The following is a 21,498-nucleotide window of genomic DNA, read 5'->3' on the forward strand; positions in this document are numbered from 1 at the left end:
CCAGCGACACCATGTTATGAAGGCGTTCAGCCTCGCTCACCGATCCTCGGCCATCAGCCGCCTGATCAGCTCGGTATCCCTCTCCGCCGCACTCTTCCTGATCGCCTCTTCCGCAGCAGCATCCTCGTCCTTGGAGACAAGATGGTTGATGAGCTCAATGTACTCCCTGACCCCCTCGCCTTCCTCCCCCGCCGCGTTCCTCGCCTTTCGCAAAGCCTCTTTGCCCTTGCGGATCCCAACGTCGTGCGTCCACTGCTCCTTCTTGGGGTTGGCAGCGGCCATGGCCTTCGCCTTCATCATGTCGTTCAAGCTGCTACCCGTCCCCTGCAACTCTGGCGGCGGCTCGGTGGCGGCGAGGATGTCGAGAAGGCGCGACCGCAGATTCGGGTAGCGCTTGAAGAGGTAGCGCAGCTGGTCGGAATCGTCCAGTACGCTGAAGGGGTTATTCGGGTCGCGCGCTTTCGCCTTCACGTTCGCCTCGGGAGGTTCGGCCGCGGCCGGGGTCCTGGGGGCGGGCTCGGGGTCTGGCGGGTGGTTCTCGCGGTGAATCTTATTACACGGCACCGAGCAACTAATTTCATACCAGTAATGTTAGTAAATAATGTATATCACACAATGGGGGAAATGCATAACGAGAACGAAATATATCCAAGAGAATACAATACGTACAAAGGCAGAGAACATCGTGTGCACTTGTACTTTCCCTCCTTCTCGTTGCAGATGCCGCACATCTTGGTTTTTGGCAGGGCTTTCGTCTCGGGCTCGTCTTGGGCTGCTTGTGTCGTTTGTTGTGGTGCTGCCCTGGTTTCTGGTTCTTTTTGCGTGGGATTCTCAGGTCTGGTCATCTCGCCCCGGGCTCCGCCGTCAGTTGCAGTCTCGATGGTTGTAGCAACTGTCTGCTCGGCTTCCTCCGCGTCGGCCTCGTCTTGCCGGCCACCGCCATCCCCTGGACTCGCCGTCTTGGACCTCTTGCTTGCCGAGTCTGACAGCTTGTCCACTTCGTCCTGCGAGCGCTTCGAGGAGCGAGGGGAGAGTGGCGGGGGATCGTTATCGGCAGACATTGTGTATTGTAACCCAGAAGCCGCGGTGGGAAAGCTTTTTGTCCGGTCGTGATTGTACGATCGCGATATTGGGCGCACCGGGAGGGGATCCGGAGCTCAGTGCGTATTCGTGGAAAACTGCGGCTACGGTATCGGGCCGCGACCTCGAATGCTGAAGTAAACAAAGTGCTGACTTGGGGAGAGTTGGAGGCGGTTGGAAAGAAAAAAAATTATGGTTCGGTGTGGTTCATTCGGAGACTCAGCCGTTTCGTTCCCCGCGTTTTCTTATTTGTTCAGCTTCGCTCAACGTCGTTGCTGGTCTTCTTTTTTTTTCTGCCGCTCGCTCCTGATGTTCGAGAAATTTCAAGCGGGACCAAGCTCAGGCGGTCAACGCCCAAAGATTCACGCTAACCTTGACCGCCAAAGGCATTGGATACGGATACGCAGTACCTGGGCATTCATGGACCCTGGACACCATTCCTGATACCCCGCTAAATATTTGGTGTCATGTACCTCCCGGTAAGAAGTTGAGGTCCATTCTTCTTGTTCCCGCCGTTCGGTCGAGTCGGGGATTCTACGGACCATAAAAAAAAAGGTAGAAAGGTCAGGTGCCGGCCTCGGTCAGTAAGGAAAGGCTTACCTAGGTTTGCGTCATTGTTACTTTGACCCGCAGGACCCATGATTGGTAATACAACGCCTCGGAATTGAACGGCGAAAGAAAAAAAGATGGAGCCCGCCCGGCCCTGTCAAATCTATTTGCTCGAAAAGCCGATTTGTTTGCTGCATTTGCGCCCTGCGTAATGCCGAGGCGGCGATCCTGGGGGGGAATTTGTTTGTGCAGCAAACATACTAGCAGATTCAACAACAGTCATCGTTCCAATGTAAAACTTGCACCTCTCACATTATAAAACAGCCCGTTCACAACACACATAATTGTCGACGCCTCCGAGTACCTAAGCGACGATAACGACCGATTTCCACATACACACTTAGAAAATGTCTTCCTACAGAGCGACGAGGACAGCCCTCCGCGCTGTCGTGCGCTCCACGAAACCCCTCAGACCCGCGCCCGCCCAACAATCGAGGCATTTCGCGAGCCACCACCCGTCCTCCGGCCTGCCCGCAGCTGCCTCATCCGGCCTCCTCCAGCAGACTCGCCTGCCCCGCAGCCAGACACAGCAGCGGCAACAAAGACCATCGCCGTTCGCCGGGCGGCAGGGGGCGGTCCGCACCATCTTCATCCAGACGGAGTCGACGCCGAACCCGGACGCCATCAAGTTCCTGCCGAACCACCGCATCCTCCCCGAGACCATTTCGAGCCCCTTCATCGAGTACATGAACCCGCGCTCGACCATCGCGCCGCCGTACCCCTCGCCGCTGGCCGCCCAGCTGATGAACATTGACGGCGTCAAGTCCGTCTTCTACGGCGCCGACTTCATCACGGTGACCAAGGCCGCCGACGCCAACTGGGCGCACATCCGCCCCGAGATATTCGCCCTCATCACCGAGGCCATCACCTCCGGTCAGACGATCGTCAACGTGGCGGAGAAGAAAGAGGGCGCCGCGGCGGACGAGGCCGAGGAGGAGGACAGTCTCGCCTACGACGAGAACGACAGCGAGGTGGTCGGTATGATCAAGGAGCTGCTCGAGACGAGGATAAGACCCGCCATTCAGGAGGACGGTGGCGACATCGACTTCCGTGGGTTCACCGACGAGGGTGTCGTCTTGTTGAAGCTCCGCGGAGCATGCCGAACCTGCGACTCCAGTACCGCGACGTTGAAGAACGGCATCGAGAGCATGTTGATGCATTATGTGAGTCAATCTGTCATGTTACTGCGAGCTTCTGGCACGTTATCGTAGCATTTCGCTGACAGTATGATTAGATTGAGGAAGTCAAGGGTGTTCAGCAGATCATGGACGAGGAAGAAGAAATCGCCTTGAAGGAATTCGCCAAGTTCGAAGAGAAGCTGAAGGCTCAGAAGGGCGTCGAGGCAATTGCTTAATGGCTCGCAGTCATGGCTTTGAAGATGGTCTTTTGGGGGCGGGAAAAAGGACGGAAAAGGAGTATCGGAGGAGTAATGAACCCTATAGGAAAATGCTGTACCATTACACACACATCTAGAGTCGCTAGGCAAAGGCTGGTGACACACAATACCCATCACATCACTGTTCATCGCAGCCTTGCACGCACGCGTTCTTCAGCCTTGCCGGTGACACGCCTGACATCATCATCGGCGTCGTGTACGCGCCGTTTGGTTTGGCCAGCTCGTGTTCGGCAGGAGTTGGACCTTGCCAAGGCGTCTTTGGCTTCATCAGATAGACTCATGTTCCAGGGCGAGACCGGTCCAAGTGGTTGCAGTCGTGCACACACGGCCCCGCACCGCGCTGGCCAGATGAAGAATCAGACAACATCCGTAGACAAGGCAGGCAAAGATCGCCGTGCCCATATGGGCAACAGCGTTCGAGACCGTCGTCTTCGTCACAAATGTAAGGGTCGGCGGAGGATTTTCTGCTCGTTCGTGCTGATTGGGTTTCTCCAACCTGCGGCGGTAGGATCACTGCAGCGGATCAGGGCGGGGAGCCGGGAGACGTGGTCGCCGTGCAGGAACCCCTCAATTGTGAACCCCTCAGCTCCTGGGCGGGCATCCATCCCCACGTCTGGCGACCGGAGCGCACTCCTCCTCTCCTTTGGTTGTCCTTCCAAGCATCCGTGACCCGTCCAGTCCATGGGCAACGTCCGTCTTGTTTCCCTGACCTGTTGAATGTAGTGTACGAATACTTGGGCTCTTGGTCAAGTTTAGCTTCCTTGACTTCCGCTGATCTTGTGCCGCATCTCCTCATCATCATGCCAGTCTGCTGGGTGCATGCCTGTCCCGTCTCCGCACCGAGTACAACTAGATGATTCTGGCGAGCAATACCCGCCATTTCATCGAAGCTTTACTACATATCTCATAAAGGTCGTTTACGCGCGGTCGGCAGAAGAAATATGCAGAAGGCGACATATATATATGATGTATAAGTTGACTGCGGCAAACCTGCATGTTCAGACGTGGTACGGTTCTTGCTTCAGTTGGCCTGTTTGCAGTAGAGCTAATTAACAGATGCAGCTGTTGTTGGACGATGGCAGTCGCCGCTCAGACGCTTCCACGGTTTCTCGTTCCTCAGAAGCCGTTGCAGCAACACACTCGAGGTTGAGTTTAATGACGAGATGAGAATCCGGGGTAAAGGCCTGGCTGACTTTTGACTTTCGCCATCCATCGGTCTGGGGGGTATGTCGATCTGGAGTCCTGGCGGTGCGGTGCGGTGCGTCGCGTTTTGGCCCCATGCCAGGTGCTCGACATGGACGGCGCATAACGGGCAATACTTTCTCAGGGGGTTGGTATTCGTCGATATCTGGGCGTCCGACGTCTAGTTTCGAAAGGCGCGTGGTGCAGATCCGACCTTGCTGTGCCCTCTTCAGACAAGAGACAAGCTTGCGATCTCCGAGTTGCGGCTTAAGACTACCGTCCTCCACTCATTTGGACTGAGAAGTCTGCATACATCAGTGCGTCGATATGCAGGCGAATTCACCATCCAGGGTTGCATATCTCTCTTCAGTGCACGCTGGGCCGATGCATCGGTTGCCGGCAGTGCCCTCGCACACGGCCTTGAATATGACACCTCGTTCGACATATTGACCCTCCAAAACGTGCTATATGTCAGAAGTCTGGATGATGCCACAGTGAGGTCAGTGAGACAAAGGCCCAATCGAGGAAGGACATCTGCAGAATGAAAGAGGTTAGTTGGAGATGGGTGCGCGTGACCTGCTGCAGCAGCCCGCCTGGCCCACGGATCCTTGACCCCTTCAGTCTCGGAGAACTGCCCTGTACCCAGACCTCTCGACTCCAAACCTTCTGCCCGCGTCTGCACATGCACGCTTAGCAGGACTCTAGTGGCTCATCCTTTCGATGTCAAAAATGCCACGCTCTTGATTCGATTCTTGGGGCGGATATCCTTGAGTTAACGAAGTCCAACATAGGCTCGCGTGATCTGCTAATGAGCAGCCCAATCGACAGCGGAAGCCGTCCTGCTCGTCGAAAAAAAGAGGAATGTAGTTGACCCTCCCCATCCAAGAGCGCCGCCAAGGGGGACCGTTGAGGAGGGATACCCTCGCATGTTCGAGCTGGAACCCACGGACGTTCAAGGGACATGGATCTGATGCGGGGTGTTGGATGGAAGCCATTGGGCAGTTCCCAGCTGCAGATTTCCGAACACAATTGCAGCCCCCCCACGGCAGAAACAAGAGATTCGCAAGGAGCGGCCCTGCAAGACTGGGCAGCGGCTACCGCAGTGTTCGCAGGTAGGAGGCGAATGGCGACGTGTGCGTCAGGTAGCGTTCAAGAAACAAACGTGTTTGGATCGATACGCCGTCTCAGGGCGACGTGTAAAGGTGGGGGAGACCCTACAACGGCGAGGGTGCATGGCCGCACCATGAACGGACGATGCAAACAAGGGACTCGTCCTTTAGACTGAGTGTTGTGGGAGTTTAGAAGTTTGGCGATGATGTGTATCTGGATGCTTCTCTGCGCAGTGCTGTGTACACAACTGACCGAAGGTGGACTCGGCCAAGGGTCGATCGAGGGGCAAGGGCAGCTAAGGTTGGAGGATCGACGATGGACGAATGGGCTCCGCCTGTTGCAGCCGCATTTAGGTCAGATGCCCACTCATGCCGGGAGGCTGAGGGAAAGCATGCAAGAGTTGAGCTGCAAGACTGACGGCATCTTCGGCGCCATTCATAGGGTACCCGTGTGGTGGTGTATTTGTTGGTTGACGTTCTCATTCAAAGAGCTTGTCGAATGTCGAGTTTGTCACAACGCCAGTTATGTCCGGTCAAGCTGCCCTTGCTTCGATGTGAAGTGTTGTCAAGCCGGTACAAGTAACGAATGACGGGTGTCGGACGGAGGTTGTAGATGCAAGCTCGTCGGTGGACGCCGCAACGGCAGCAGGCTGGAGTAGACCGGTGCTCGGCTGGGGTACATGAACGTACCGCAGTCGCAGTATCTTAGGTAGCATGCAGTCGTATCACAGCAACCTCCTGCCTGCAGGCGGCATGTCGTTTTGAAAGTTGTGAGTAGGATGATAGAGCGGTTGAAAAGCCAGGGGCTGTCTTTGAAATCGGAAGAATCCCATCCCGCCTACTGATGACGGGAAGGAGCCTCGCGGGGAACACGGTAATCCGCGTTGCTGCTGAAGGTTCTTACTTGTCGAATTCGGTCTTGGCCAGGAAGTGAACAGAAACAGAGACGTCTGAAGAGGGTGTTGAAGAGCGAGAAAACCCGTCCGTGTAGATGGAAAATTGTCAGTGGCTTTTCGTCGTTCCTCTTCATCTGGCGTCGTTCAACCTGGAAGTGTTCTGGCTTGTTTCCCCGCTTCTTTCCTTCTTGGTACCTTTACCTATGGAATTCAAGATTCCTGCCGTGGAGAGATTCATGAAAGGGGGGGAGGGACGGTCTAAGGTGATTGGTTAGTCTGATATGGACGGCCCCACTATCCAGCACCCCTGAGCCCTGCACCGACAGGCGAGGCCTAGCCTGGCTAGCCCGGCTGTGACTGGCAGTGGCACAGGACATGAAGCGGGTCTACACCTGGAGAAAGTGTGGGGAACAGGAACGACCAGTGTGATGCTGGAAGCTCGGGTACGTACCTGTACTGCCTAGCCTAACTCCACATGGAACGCCAGGCGGGCACTTTGCTTGCACTGTACGGATACTTCAGTACAGAATTCACAGTAGACAGGCTCGACTTGACTGAGGTAAGCAATTTTAGCTGAGCTTGTCCGAGGTTTACTCGTTCCCGTCGTATATGGCAATTATTTGGCGGTTGATATTTCATTAATGCAGAAACGCTAATTGGCCGACTTGTGCTGGCCGTCTGTCTGCCTCCCTCCTTTTCGAACGTCTCAATATCAATCAACAAGCACTCGCAGTTCTCGAGTCCCGTCCGGCCTTCCATTGCCAATCGAATCGCGCAACCCTCATCCCATTTGCCTTTTTGCACCTCGTTCCAAAGCGGCCCTGGAAGATGCGCCACACCACCCAGAGCCATAGCGGCAAATCTTGGATAACTTCCTCCCATCTTTCCTCTCCCACTTGCGCTACGCCTGGACGTGGACTCTTCTGGCTTCCGCCTCCCGCTGCGTGACCCTCACCAAAAGGTTCTTCCATATTTTTGCCTCGCCTCTCCCCCACTGTCTCGTCTCCCCTTCGGCTTCTCGCTGCTTTCTGCTTCACACCCTCTCGCAAAGCAGTTCGAGCCATTCAGCGTCGTTAGACAAGGAAGGGGAACCCTTAACAGTGCCATCCTTACCTGAAGTGACCTAGCTGCCGTGTCTACTATAGTACCGCAATGATTTGGGATGCTTCGAGTCTTTTCCCCAGACGCTCGTTGCTGAGACTTGACGTTGTGCGATTTGATGAGGTGGTTTGGCCACTGACTGGCCAGTCTCTGACGCAACTCGGGGTTTTTTAATCTTTTGCGCTGCCCAGGGGTTCCAGGCCGTCCGGTTCTCCAGGACAACCAGCCAGTCCGTGTTTGTCGAATCTTCAGACATCCGCCGTATCGTTTTTACGACTGCCGCTGCTGTTGCTCTGCTTCTCCGCATCAACCGAATCCCGCCGTGGAGACGGGAGAAAGCTGCGAGCGCAGTTGGTTTTGGGGTGAGGTAGCTTAGGTACCTCAATTAATGAATATGAATGAAAGTACTGATTTCGTGTCGGTACCTGAGCATTTGCAGAGGTAGGTATCATTTTCTGCGCAGGAAGCTCGTCTGCATCGCGTCTGCATCGCGTCTGCATCGCGTCTCGCGTCTCCAGTCTCCTTACTCCCCTCTGGTCACCATCAAACAACCCGTACGCAGACGCAGACGCAGACGCATACCCATACCCATACGCATGACCACGCTACCTTGCCATCCAACTGCCCACAAGCTGCATAGGAGTATATCGCATAGCTACCTTAGCTGGCAGCTACCCACGCTCACGCTCTACTTGGACCTTTGCCTGGCCCTAGCTCAAGGTGCAGATAGTACCTTAGCTGCCTCAGTACCTACCTACCTACGGTAGAGGTGGGTAGGTAGGTAGGTAAGGTAGTCGACGATTCCCATCAGCTTTCGCGTCTACGAATACCCTACCCCATCCTGCCCCTCTCCTCTTACCAGCAGCACTTTGCTTTTCTTTCCTTTTATTTCCCCTCTCCTTCTCCTTCTTCTCCATTTCAGAAGCAGCACATCGCCGTTGTGCTTCATCGTTCCGAAGCGTTCCCACTCTCCCGTACGATGATCAACTGGGACCTGCCCACTCGTCCACTCCACCGATATTAGTCGATTCGATCCACTGCCCGCGTCCACCCGCGCACATTCCCGTCCACGTCCCTGACAATCCGCCCGCCTGCCTTCCTAGGCTCCGTGCCGTGCCACCTTCACCTTGGGTTCTTAGGCCAGCCGGGGCATAGTGCATAGTGCTACTCGGACTGCTGTACCTACCTAAGGTACGGACAGCGTAGTGCCTGCCTCTGGTATTCGTACAGTGAGGTGTGCATGGTGTGCGTGGCTTGAAGCGCACGCAGCCCGTACCGCCGACGAGAGGACACAGACAGACAGAACGACAAGAAAGACAGAAAGACGCTTGGTTTGTTGGTTTGGTCTGGTTTGGATCGGGCTGGAATTGCTGTGCTGTCTCTTGACGCACTTTTGGGTTCGCCTCTACTTTGATTATTCTCCCGTCACTTACCTCATCTACCACTTTCACACTACCTGGTACCTTGACTGCCTCTACCTCAATTACTTTGTCTCACGGCATCTCTCAACTCGATTTCTCTACTCTCTCTCTCTCTCGCTCTCTGTCTTCCCTCTCCACGTTTCCCGCCTTAGCCACCACAAGATACTCGCCTGACGCTGTTACCTGACGTCTCAGGCGCTTGTGTCGTCGGGTAACTTGCCACCTACAGAGATACCTCGATACCTACATCCTCTCTCGCCTTACCTACCTACACTTGGCGGGAAGAGTGCCTACCAACCCTGGTTCTTGCTACTGGTGCTGGTGCTGGTGCTGGTGCTGGCTCTGCTGGCCCTACGGATACTCTATTCCATTACCTACCCCGGACCGGACCCTTCCAGAGGTACGCACCAGCCACTTGGACAAGCTCTGGTCTCGTGTCGCAACGTCTTCTCCTCCCCCGCTTCCGTCGACGTACTACCAGACAACCTCTTCCCATCGCCTTCTCAAACCTCTCCAACACATCTCTCGGCCGTTCCCCTTCTTCTCCTCTCTACCTACTGCTGTTGCTTCTCCTTCCTCCGCCAGGACCACCGCTACCGAGGCCAAAGGATCGAGAGCGCCGCCCAAGACATATTTTTCTCTTCCTTTCCTCAACTAACCCATCACTTCACCACATTTATCACGTACCTACCGCACGCATCCCACTTTTGCGATCGCTCCACGCGCCAACAATGGGATGCGCGTAGCTCCTCTGTCTCTGTCGCATTACTTCTCCTCCACCAACGAACGAACGACACTGCATCTCGCTTCTCACCTTGGACGGCACGCGAGCTCGCTCACGCACCTTACCCTTCGACCAAAGCGATATTGCTGCGCAAACCCGTCAGACAAAACGTTGATTTTCTTTTGGGCTCGGGCATCTGGGTTAGACGAACTGGTTTAGACGACTTTCGCGCCTTTTTTTATCGGTTCTCGTTTCGCGCGCGCGCCATAATCAACCTCCTGTACTTTCCTACCTCGAGTCGAGTCTCATACGACATATTTCCCGGACGCATCTACCACAGCAGCTCACGCTCAAGCTTGCTCACGCCCAAGCTCACCGCACCGCGCCGCCTTCCATCGCCAGCGCAGCGCAGCGCAGCCACCACAGCTGTCAGTCAACCTTGACTCGGCCAGCTCAAGCTAAAGTTCTAGCTCGACCACTGTCACGACCCAGACACCGCGCAGCACATCGCGCCACATTTTCTCATCACATCTCGCTGCTTCAACCAAATAACCTGGTTCTCGACATCTAGACGTTGCGCCTTTTGATACCCTGTCGATAGATCTATCCGGAATCCCGCCGTCTGGTACGTACCTGTTTTCACTCGTCTGCTGTACGAATCACACACTCCATGTTGCAAGGCTGCTGCTGCTGCTGCTGCTGCTGCTGCTAGGCGGCAAATCCTCCGAGAGACCACACTCCACCGCACTTGTTGGTCCAGACACGCGCCGCCATCGTCAGTCTGTCTGGCCGACTGCCTTGCCTGTCCTGCCTTACCTTGCCTGTGTCACCAGCTCCACCTCGGCTCAACTCACCTTACACCGAGCAGCTCTCAGTGGTCATTTTCAAATACTCAGCGTTTCTTCACTCATCCCGGTCGTCTAGACCAGCCTTTGAATATCTCTGGCTCGGACCTCGTGGCGCATTCCAATTGCTCAACGCGGGTGACTGAATGCCAGCTTGGACCCCCCGCCGAGCTGAGCCGCAGCTCCCGTGACACCCCAAGCTGGTTGCGGCGAAACTCGGCTCTTTCATCTTGTCTTACAGCGCTTGCAGTTAACGTTCGATGACATCGCTGCTAACACATCGTCTAGGCTTACTCGGCTTGTACCGTCTTTTCATCTTCTTTCAACCACGTCCGGTCGAATCAGGTTTCTCTCGTTATCTCACCATCCTCATTATTTGTTTCAAGACATTGTTCTTGCGACATTCAGACTCTTAGGGGCCTGAGTTTTTGCAAAACCCGGAGCCAGAGGTGGTTCTAGCGTTTGAGATTTGCTCGGTAGAAGCGTTAGGACAATGAGCTCTGGCGGAGGTGCTAGCACCGCCAAACCCGGCCCGCACTCCAAACCGGGCCAGGGCACCTTCTCAGCGGTCGCTCCGAGTAGCCACTCCATCCTGCTCGACAAGCTCAACCGCCGGTCGACTCCCGATTCTGAGGCTCTCGCGAGCTCAGACGATGAGGCAGACGCTCATCGGCAAGAACCCCCTCAGCCTGTTTCGCAGCCTCAGAAGCCGGTCAGGCGCGCGTCCTGGCTAAACGATACCACGCAACCTCTACCGCGTCCGCGCAAGGGCTCTTTCGCCAGCAGTTCCATGTCTCCCACGGCATCTCACCCCAGCACCCCTTCGGCGGAAGGAAACGCGCCTTGGGGCTCACATTCTCAGTCTTCCGGCGTCATTGGTCGTGCTCCTGTTGCCGGATCTACGTTTGCTTGGGGTACCGGTATCTGGAACAACGACAGGAAGGATCCACCTTCCCGCCTGAGTGAGGTTTTACCGTCGCCTACCTCGACCATGCCTCCTGGTTCTGCTGGTGGCTCTTTCTTCAACGAGAATAGTTTCGGACAGACATCACCTGCACCAAGAGATTCCGGTCCCAATGCCCAGATTCCGTTCGCGATTCCCTTGCACCCGACACCCAAGACTTACCGTTCTCAGTCTTACTCGGTTGGACAGTTGGAACCCGACGCCCCTCCTGCATCGATGAGCAACTCGACAATCCTCGGTCGCGGCCGTGCTCATGGTCATTCTGGTCTGCAGCATCGTCCGTCCCGGCCTAGCATGCTGAGCGAGATGTCGAATGACGGGGGACTGCTCGGAAAGGTGAAGGAGGTTGACGATGACGACGATGAGAGTGCGACGGAATCTATGCAAGGGTCCATTCACCAGTCAGCTGAGGCGAAGACGATCGAGATGTTGGCTCGTGAAAACGCCATCCTGCGCCAGCAGCAGCAACAGCAGCAGCAGCAACAACAACAACAACAACAGCAGCAGCAGCAGCAGCAGCAGCAGCAATATCAGAACCGCCTTCGGCCGAGGGCATCGACTGGCGCCGCGTATGGGCTTGGCAACGGCTACGCTTTTCGAGAAACGGTTCCAGAGGAGTCTGAATATGCCATCGACGAGCTTGATGAGGCCGGTGATGGAGCTGACTTGGCGGCAAAGAGAGCCATGGGTCGCAGAATGAGTGAGTTTGGGGTATCTGCATTCCGCTCACCTTACGAGAACCGCAAGTTGGAGAATGTCAAGAAGGCGTACTGGCACAGCTCCCTTGGATTCGGAGGACCTGAGGGACAACAGAGCCGGAGACATTCTTTCGCAGACATCCCCACGCGTCAGGGGTCCATCAGTTCCATTAGTGAGACCGTCACCGGTCTAGACACACCCGTGGCGGAACAGCAACAACCTGTGGACTTCCCTGCGGGCTATGGCGAGAACCCCAATTATGGCAACACTGGTAAGTGTACCTTGCTCGAAGCAGCAGGACGAACAGGGCTAACCATCAAAATAGCTGCGTACTTCACCCCTAGCGGAGGCTTGCAAGCTCCTCCAGCTAGTATGTTCAGCAACCCTTTCCCGTCGCCGTATGCTCAGATGCATTCGTCGCCGTATGGGAACCGGGCGCCGTCGCCTCATCGTAACGTCTACGCCATGTCGCAACCGCGCCACAACCAGCTTCTCCACATTGTCTTGTTCAAGTGTGCCAGAGCAGATGTTTTTTACATCCAGGAGGGCACCGGTCTTACGGTCAAGCCCGGTGATCTCGTCATCGTCGAGGCTGATCGAGGAACCGACTTGGGAACAGTTGCGCGAGACAATGTTGACTGGCAAACAGCCAAGGAGTTGAAGGAGCACTACGCCGAAGAGCAGTACAAGTGGTTGATGATGTACTCGCAAAACGCTGCTGCAGCCCAGGATGGCACAGGCGCAGGCCTGATGGCAGCTGCAAATGGTCTTCAGGGTAGTGCCGTCGGCGGCATGGGTCCCCCCAATCAGCACCACATGCAAGAGCCGAATGCGGGAGAGCTCAAACCTAAATTGATCAAACGTCTTGCCCAGAGTCACGAGATTCATGCCTTGCGGGACAAGGAGGGCAACGAGGCCAAGGCCAAGCGGGTTTGCATGCAAAAAGTGAAGGAGCATGGGCTCAACATGGAAATTCTTGACGCTGAGTTCCAAATGTAAGTTGCCCATTGCACTACTTCGATTGCCATACTCACAAGCCGCAGGGATTGGAAGAAATTGACCTTCTACTACTTCGCCGACTCTTACATCAACTTCAACTCCCTCGTCACGGACTTGTTCAAGATCTACAAGACCAGAATCTGGATGTCGGCCATTAATCCGGCATCATTTGCCAGTCCGACTCTAGGCATCCAGGCACCGAGCGGCGTGGGCCCGGGAGCTGTTGGTGTCGGACGCGGCTCAAACAACTCTGAGCGAAGGTCTAACCAGCAGCAACAGCAACAAGAACCGCAAGCTGGCGGCTTCAACGGATCCGGTCCAGCCGGCCGCGGGTTCCAAAACTCATTCACTCCCCCTTTCGGTGGAGACAGATCTGGGCCAGGCGTCGGCTACAGCCAACCCAATTACCCCTACTCCCACATGGGCGGCCTGGGCAGCGCTCCCAGGCCTGGAAACATGCCCTACGTGCCTGGAGTGATGCCGTCGCTGGATAGCTACAGCTTTCCGGGAACTGCCGACTACCAGATGCGGACCCGTTTCGCCCCGGGACCCGACGGACCGGGACCTCATGAGCAGGGTGTGGCCCCGATGAACTCCCAGAACGACTGGGCCGCTGCCTTTCAGGGACTTTCGTTGAACAGCCGTTGATAACGCCTTCTGCAATCATCCAAAAGTTATCTCGATTTCGAACTGAAGCATTCGTCGACTTCCGCAATGGATGTTCTAATTCTTTCCTCCTTTTCGGGTTTTTCCCCCGCACTGTTGCCACGACGACTGCGCGTATTTGAATACGATTGGCATGGCGGAGGCGGAGGCATTGTAAGCATAGCCGCGGCTGAGAGGCCCGGCGGCATTTCTCTCACTATTGGCGTTGGAAGGATTCTCATTTGCTTAAAATATTGACAAAACGGCGGGACCTTTTTGTGCTTCTTTCGGAAGACAAAGGAAGACTAAAAGGGAAAAGGAAAGACATGTTGACAACAAACCACTTTCACTCTTGTTTGCGTTTCGAGATTCAGGACCACGGCCTCCCCCATTCATGATCATGAGAGATTCAAGAGGAGATTGAGAGACTTTCACTATTACTCAGGGCACTATCGTCATAGACAGAGAGAGACTTTTTTTTTATATTTTATTTGCACGAGCATGGTGTAACCTGAGAATCAAAAAGGGACTTGTTTCTGGTTAATGGCTCGGTGGGATTCTTGTACGAAAGATTTTGCTTAACTATTTGGCTTTTGCGGACATGAGGATCACACTTTCAATCTCGCCTTGGGGCGCTGGCATTATCCATTGTGACGTGACATGTAGTGACATGTAAGGAGCAGCACTTTCTCATTCCTCCTGCCATGGAAGCGGCGCCTAGTCCCAAACTATACCATCCATACCGACGTGGTTGTCATTGGTCGGTAACTAGGTTGACAGACTGCGCATTATCGGGATAGTGAGGTTGACGACCACACGAAAGATAACCGGCGCGGATGACTAGGATGAGGACGTCCTCAATGATGACAATGAGAATGAGGGCGACGATGAGACAGCAAGGACCATAACGGGGGTAACAGTCATGCTAACAAGTAGGATAGCATCAGGGACACCGATGGGGGCGACGATAGCTATAACGACAAGGACAAGAGTCAGGGCAACGGCCAGGAGAACGGATCTGTCTTCCAGGAGAGAAGAGGGTCAGCAATGGCCGAGCAGAATATAAGATGACGTCAAGGCAAGCTGAACGACGGCGTTGAGTATGAGGACAGTCCTGTGGGTCGTGATGGCGATGCTGGAGAAACCTGGAAGAAGAAGTTCAGCGAATGAGATAGGGGTGAACATGATAAGAGCGAAGACTGGGGCGGGCAAAAGGTCTAGGACAAGAATACGAATCGGTCAAGGGATTTCGGGTATTGATGTCTATATCTAAGTAGACGAGAAGTAGGGGGGTGTCGTCTGGTTTTGCTGGATCGGGCGTGCTTTATTCTCATGATCACCCTGCCAAAGACGCTTTCCCACTGCCGCCTCGAAAGATGGCAGACACGATCACCTGCCACATCCGCCCCTAGTGCTATTTCCTCGGCGACTTTGAACAAGCTGTCACCAGTTCAACTAAAGACCCGTGGTCTAGTTGGTAAAATCGGCAGCAGCTTGAACAAAACATTCCCAGTGACGAGCTCTGGTAACTGAGGGAGGGGCGCTCAATTCGACACTCGCTGAGGGAGGGCCTATAGGAGGTTTTTTGTCGCTATATTTTATATATATATATATGTCGTCCGTTTATCTCGTCTTGCTCGGATAACAGTATTTACTTGCCTGTTACTATCACGAAGCTGGTTTTTCCGAGGCCCATGGCGCAACCACTGCTCGTTGGTGTTTCAAGGCAGGAGCAGCGTTCACTCTCAGGGCAGGCAGTTGCTTGATTGAAGGCGCCTCCCATGACATATTCCTTTCGCAGCCTGGGGCAGTGTATTAGGTTCATTGAGGAAGGCGATCCCTCCCTCTGTTCCTGCCCAAACATCTGCCAGCGACTTCAAGGCATCGGTGAAGCAGCCATGTCTTCCCCTTCGCATCTCCAAGCCAAATATAGTCCTTCAGTCAGTCAATCTCAACCCACGGCGGCACTATTTTCTACCATATACGTACCTTAGCCAAACGGCCTGACGACGTTTCATCACGACTGTGCAAGCCTCCATCGGACTACTCAATAGACAGAAGGAGCCGCCATGGCGCCCAAGAAAAGCACCGCCCTTGAAACTTACAAGACCAATCGGACAATGAAGGCCAGTTCCCGCACGTACAGTAACACTCGCACGCAGAGGAATGTCGACCACAATGCCTCCAATGGCGATGCTCAGCCCATCAAGCGTTCGAGTTCTGTAAAGGTTACGTAAGTTACCTCGCCTGGCGAATTCCCGCTCGTCCGTTGACGAATTGTGCAAGGACACGAAGATGCACGAATTTGCAGACGGCCAAGCGCGTGGAGAAGACTTCGAAGAAGTTAAAGGAGACGAACAAGTAGTCTTTCGAGATAGTCAAGCGGTGATTGGTTCGAGCGGCCTTTCTGAAGCATCAAGTGAAGGTTCGTATTCGCCCATCGATACCGTTGTCATGTTACTAATCTCACCACAGCATGGAGCTGCGAAGCCTCTGCCAGAGAGCAGTCGAACGGCGTCCTGATGTTGAGCTGGGCATTTTAGGTAGTGTCTACAAGTTGGCAGATATGAATCCGTCGGTCTTTATCCATTAGACTATCAAATAGCCGTCAAGCTTTGCTTTTGGCGTTGTTGATTGTGGTGACGGATTGCGCTGTTTCTGCATTCCGTCAATGTTGCAGCGCAAAGATTGATGGCGTTATATCTGATGACAGAGTTGTTGGGGTGGATGGACTTGAAGAATATACCTTCGAGCTACGGATGCGGGTAATAATTTCAAGTAGACTCGTCAACCTCCAGGGCAATTTTCCATAGCAAACATGATATATCGGGAGACGAATGGAACTAAGGTAATTGACATCCACCGGTGAAATGCGCCTGAGCTGGGGGCTCACCGAGGACTATCCGTTCAGTTTCTCGGTGAGACAAGGGCCCCATCTTTCCTGTCGGGGCAAACCCAAGGGCTAACCGCTTTAGGACTAGCGCATCGCTTATGGCACATCCCACAACTCTTCCAATTTTCCAACTCTCGTTTGCTTTCGAACTTTTCCTTCCGTCGTCGTCCAATTCATCACCACCACCCTCACCAAAACCTCGGCAGCCGGATTTTACGTGAAAAGCTGGTTTGTTCCCCTCCTACCCCAACGACGACCGACCGACCACACACTCCTTTCGTCTTTCTTTTCATTAAACATAGCGGCTAACCTTTGCTTGCTGTCGCAGTCAAAATGGGTGCCCTCAAGTATGTCGAAGAGCTCCAGAAGAAGAAGCAGTCCGATGTGATGCGCTTCCTTCTGCGCGTTCGCTGCTGGGAAGTACGTTGAATCACCCAATCCGAAAACATGTGGACGTCGAAGCAATTTCCTCTCCGTTACTCTCTCGTCTCCTGCCACCCCGATTGTCGATGGAGGGGTTTCGGTAACAGAAACCTTTATTTCCCATCCGGTGACAATCGGGGCAGCGGAGCCCGGAGGGCAATGGGGTGGAAAACTTTGCGTTCCTGCTATACACTCGTTGAACTTTTTGCTGAGAGTGCATCAATATAGCTCCGTCAGTTGAACGTCATCCACCGCGCCTCGCGCCCCTCGCGCCCCGACAAGGCTCGCCGCCTCGGTTACAAGGCCAAGCAGGGCTACGTTATCTACCGTGTCCGCGTCCGCCGTGGAGGCCGCAAGAAGCCTGTCGCCAAGGGTGCCACCTTCGGTACGTTTACCTATCTTGAGAGGGGGGAATCCGAGCTCTTGGGGAAGAAGAAGAGGGAAGGCGATGGCTAACGAGGCTCGTGACGAATAGGCAAGCCCACCAACCAGGGAGTCAACCAGCTCAAGTACCAGCGCTCCCTCGCTGCCACCGCCGAGGAGCGTGTCGGCCGCCGCTGCGCTAACTTGCGCGTCCTCAACTCCTACTGGGTCAACCAGGACTCTACCTACAAGTACTACGAGGTCATCCTCGTCGACCCCCAGCACAAGGCCATCCGCACCGACCCCCGCATCAACTGGATCGTCAACCCCGTCCACAAGCACCGCGAGGCCCGCGGTCTCACCGCCACCGGCAAGAAGTCCCGTGGCCTCAACAAGGGTCACCGCTACAACAAGACCAAGGCCGGCCGCAGAAAGACCTGGAAGCGCCACAACACCCTGTCCCTGTGGCGCTACCGGTAAACGATCACCGCCGGGAACGGTGGTGGTGTCCGACAACACTGAATCTCGATCTGCTGCTGCTTCGCGCTTTGAGGGAAACGAAAAGACGGCTGCTGTTGTATCATCTGCTGCCGCTGTCAGGTGTGTGGTTTCTGGGTGGTATTCGGGACTGCTGCTGCTGCTGTCGCACTTTTGCGTCGAGCACTGGGTATCATGCGCTGGAGTACTTCTGGTCTGACCAGGGAATTTCATACGATACGAAAATGGAACAGACTCTTTGAAGAAGAGCTTACATACTTTTGGGCGGGCGTAATGATCAAAATGTGATTTTGTGACGACTTTCAACTTCATCCCTCTCTCTCCACGTCCCTTGCTCGCTCTGTGGTGTAAAGTGCCGGTTGCAACTGTTGTCTGCGTTGTCAAAATCTCCCGCCTTCTGCTCTACATTGTCCCGTGGTCCAAAATCATGCCCGCAAAATACAGCCAGAGAGCCAGACCGATGCGACTCTCGAAAGACCGGCCGGGCGTGAAAATTTCGACCGGGGCTCCAGTTTGTGTGTGGGGTTGGAGGCGGGAAATCCTGACAAAAATGATCGACAGGAGAACCCGTTTTGATGTGCACGGCACCGAAGTCTCATCCGCCAGCGCCTCATCGCGACTGGACCAACAGACGGCAGAAAGCCGACCACGTCAACCGCGCAGTTTCAGACATATCAACTCAATCCGTTGGCAGCGAACACCTCTGTCCCGACACACACTCTTGCGTCTGGGCTACGCTGTAACCTGGCCAGAACGCAACGCAGCCAACATGAGCAGTTCGTGACTGTGAATCACACTCGAGCCAGATAGTCTCATGAATTCATGTTCAAGTTCGTAATTACTGGCTCTATCTTTCCAGATCGTATGTCATCTTTGTAATAATGTTTACCATGATAACCATGTAGAAAGGTTCCCAAATCCCATGTCCCCTCGCCGTACACCGTGCCGTCGTGCCGGGTATTTTTTTCCAAAGCAACGAAGTAAATCATCCTTGACGCCGTTACACCTCCATGACCGGTGGCTGGTATCTAGTCGGCCGTGCCAGGTCTCCAATGCAAAGCTGATTGATCCTCCACTCCTCCTCCGACGCTTCCTTCAGCGTTGGGTCTGTTTCGAGTAATCGCGGTGTCGCACTTAGAAGCGATCCATGTTGCTAGCCTCGCTGTACTTGGTGTACCGAACGTTGCCAGTGTTCATGGGATGCAGCGCAGTCGGCGGGCGGGCGAGATCGGGCAAGATGGGACTGCGACGGTCCTCGTCCCAGTCGCGGTCGTTGTCGGGAGTGTGGCCTTGCTCGACGTCGGAGGCAATCGGGTGGCTGATCTTGGGGCGGGTGCTGCTGTTCTTGTTCCAGGGGGTGAACTTCTGCGTCATGCGCCTGAAGGCTTTCTCCTCGCGGACAGAGTTGCTCCGGACCGAGTAGCCATCAACGAGTGAGCTCTTGCCCGAGGCAAGGCTGCCGTCATTGCGAATACTGCGCGCGTTGAGTCCATTATCTCCGTCACGAAAGACGATTGAGGAAACGATGTTGAAGAAGCCAAAGGTAATGACGAGAATGCCCGAGGACAGGAGGAGGCGCCAAAGAGGTAAGCCAAGGGTCTGGATGGAGAAGGCCGGCTCGGTGATGTTGGCAAGGACCTGGCAACCCATGACAATCATGGCGATTCCCAGCCAGCTGAGGCCATGTTCGCTTGAGAGGACGGGCCAGTTGCGCTCGAAGTAGTTGCGGAAGATGTTGAGCTCGGAGACGAGAAGGAAGACGGCGATAGAGAAGGTGAAAAAGTGGGAAGCCGAATCAAAGAAAGCAAAGTTGCCCTTGAGGATGGACATGACGATCATGACCCAGGTCGAGGCGCAAACAGCGAGGAGGCCGATGACGTTGAAGGCGCGGAAGACGTTCAGGATCATATGACCCGAACCGCGAAGACGCGAGTTGTTGGACAGGTTGAACATTTTGAGCTTGCAGATGTCTAAGAGGTATGGTCAGCAAGCTGATCGGGGTAGGTGCTGGCAAGGATCCATATACGGACAGGATGCGGGTGCCGGGAAAGCTAGCTATCGGTAAGTTTGCTTGTGACGAGGTTCGTAGCAAAAAGAATCAGTCGAGTCAATCGGACTGAATAGTACAAAATTTGACTGTGCGTCTGTCGTATGGGTATCGGAGTGAGCGTTATTAGTCGACAAGTAGGAAATTCTGCCGGAAACCAGTCCAGGAGAGTAGAGTGGTGATGTAGAGAGAGAAGTGGGATGCGATGAAGAGCTTCACCAAAGATTTGAGGTTGAGGAGAGGAAGGACTGAACGTGAACAGGATTAGTCAAGACCCAAGAACAGAAATGTCCACGGCTGTTCAGTGGGACTATAAGGTAGAGGAAACGCCTGGCGAAGGACCGGTCGGTGAAGTCGTAGACAAAGGGAAGGAGGGTTGGGGAGGTCTTTCTTTTAATAAGGTAAGGTACAGACCAGGCCTCTGGGTGTCCCAACTGCCCCTTCCGTCAAGCTCCAGGAAAGATGGGGTGACAGGGGGAAAAAAAAAATAGGCAGAGGCGAGATACAGCAGCATGTGTATTGTTCCTCCCGCGCGTCACTGGAATTTTCTTTTTTAGAGCCGGAGCGGCAAGAGCAAAGTAAAGTAGGAAGGAACGTATGGTTTGGCCGAGGGTGCCTGCCCGGTGACCGTCCCCATTCGCCGTTTCGAAATGCGGCCAAAAGTTTCGCGCAACCAGCAGCCAATCGATTTGGCAGCGCAAAGAGACCCCCAGAGCTAGGATGCTTTACTTTGGAGAGAGGGAAGAGGATGGGGGTGGAGGAGAGTTCAAGGGTTCTATCACGAACAGCATGGACGATCTCTTCTCTCGCATCCCAGCGGCACGAAGAACGACCAGGGATCATGGGACGGGGTACTTGACCTGGTGGCATGTGGGATGGAGACCCGAGCACTTCAGCTGAAGTACTGCATATTCGGATAGGTAGGTAGTAGACGGTGGTGGCAACAAGACGAGGACAATTACACCCCATGTTCTCTGCAGTGCTGAGCTGTAAGATACCCTGCGGTCGATTGAGATTCCAGACAACCTAATGCCGTGCTTCTGCAAGCAGACGTGGTTTCAATGAGATGCCCTGGTTGAACACTCGCAGCATCAACTGAACCATGGTGCCTAGTCGTCTAGACGTCCATATGTCTGTCATTCGGGTCTATCTTACAGGTCGGGCAGCGGAGACCTGCAGTATGTGACTGAGCCCGTTCTCAACTCGGAGCTGCTGATGACCTGTGGACGCTCCGCTCCGTTGAAGATCCCACGGGCTGATCATGGGCGAAGACGAGACGAAGCAAGACCCCAGGAAGCAAAGGCCAGCAAAGCATGGATGACATGAACTGGCGCTGGCGTGGGCCGCTTTCGTCCAACCCTGCACTGAAGGTCGGTGTCCGCTGCAGTCGCCATCATGGACCACTCAGGTCGGAGGTGGTTGATTAAGAGGCAAAATGACAGGGCCCAAGGCATCGAGGTTTGCAAGTCTGAACAAGGATTGAGACACGGCAGACGCAGAGAAGCACACAGGTGAAAAAGGGGTGGACCGTGGTCGAGAAGTTGCAAACAAATGGAACTAGTGCACGACAATGGGTTGAAGGGACATGGCAACTTCTCAGTTGT

General features: G+C 54.6%; 4 protein-coding genes across 4 annotated transcripts; 2 read left to right on the forward strand and 2 right to left on the reverse strand.

Moving 5' to 3' along the window:
- Positions 1 to 36: 36 nt before the first annotated feature.
- Positions 37 to 1,061, reverse strand: CkaCkLH20_12393 (hit finger domain protein; the record flags this gene model as incomplete). Its single annotated transcript, XM_038895106.1, has 2 exons — positions 37 to 571; positions 670 to 1,061. 2 exons carry the CDS (start codon positions 1,059 to 1,061, stop codon positions 37 to 39), a joined length of 927 nt encoding a protein of 308 aa, XP_038739620.1.
- A 975-nt stretch (positions 1,062 to 2,036) lies between these two features.
- CkaCkLH20_12394 (NifU-like protein) lies at positions 2,037 to 3,043 on the forward strand (the record flags this gene model as incomplete). Its single annotated transcript, XM_038895107.1, has 2 exons — positions 2,037 to 2,852; positions 2,924 to 3,043. The coding sequence occupies 2 exons, from the start codon at positions 2,037 to 2,039 to the stop codon at positions 3,041 to 3,043; spliced, it is 936 nt and encodes a 311-aa protein (XP_038739621.1).
- A 7,813-nt stretch (positions 3,044 to 10,856) lies between these two features.
- On the forward strand, positions 10,857 to 17,829 carry CkaCkLH20_12395 (psp1 domain-containing protein; the record flags this gene model as incomplete). Its single annotated transcript, XM_038895108.1, has 6 exons — positions 10,857 to 12,297; positions 12,352 to 13,021; positions 13,070 to 13,668; positions 16,892 to 16,983; positions 17,215 to 17,371; positions 17,462 to 17,829. The coding sequence occupies 6 exons, from the start codon at positions 10,857 to 10,859 to the stop codon at positions 17,827 to 17,829; spliced, it is 3,327 nt and encodes a 1,108-aa protein (XP_038739622.1).
- A 1,152-nt stretch (positions 17,830 to 18,981) lies between these two features.
- On the reverse strand, positions 18,982 to 19,800 carry CkaCkLH20_12396 (uncharacterized protein; the record flags this gene model as incomplete). Its single annotated transcript, XM_038895109.1, has 1 exon — positions 18,982 to 19,800. The coding sequence occupies one exon, from the start codon at positions 19,798 to 19,800 to the stop codon at positions 18,982 to 18,984; it is 819 nt and encodes a 272-aa protein (XP_038739623.1).
- Positions 19,801 to 21,498: the final 1,698 nt, after the last annotated feature.

This window comes from Colletotrichum karsti (genome assembly GCF_011947395.1).
Source record: "Colletotrichum karsti strain CkLH20 chromosome Unknown Scaffold58, whole genome shotgun sequence".
Taxonomy (NCBI): Eukaryota; Fungi; Ascomycota; class Sordariomycetes; order Glomerellales; family Glomerellaceae; genus Colletotrichum; species Colletotrichum karsti.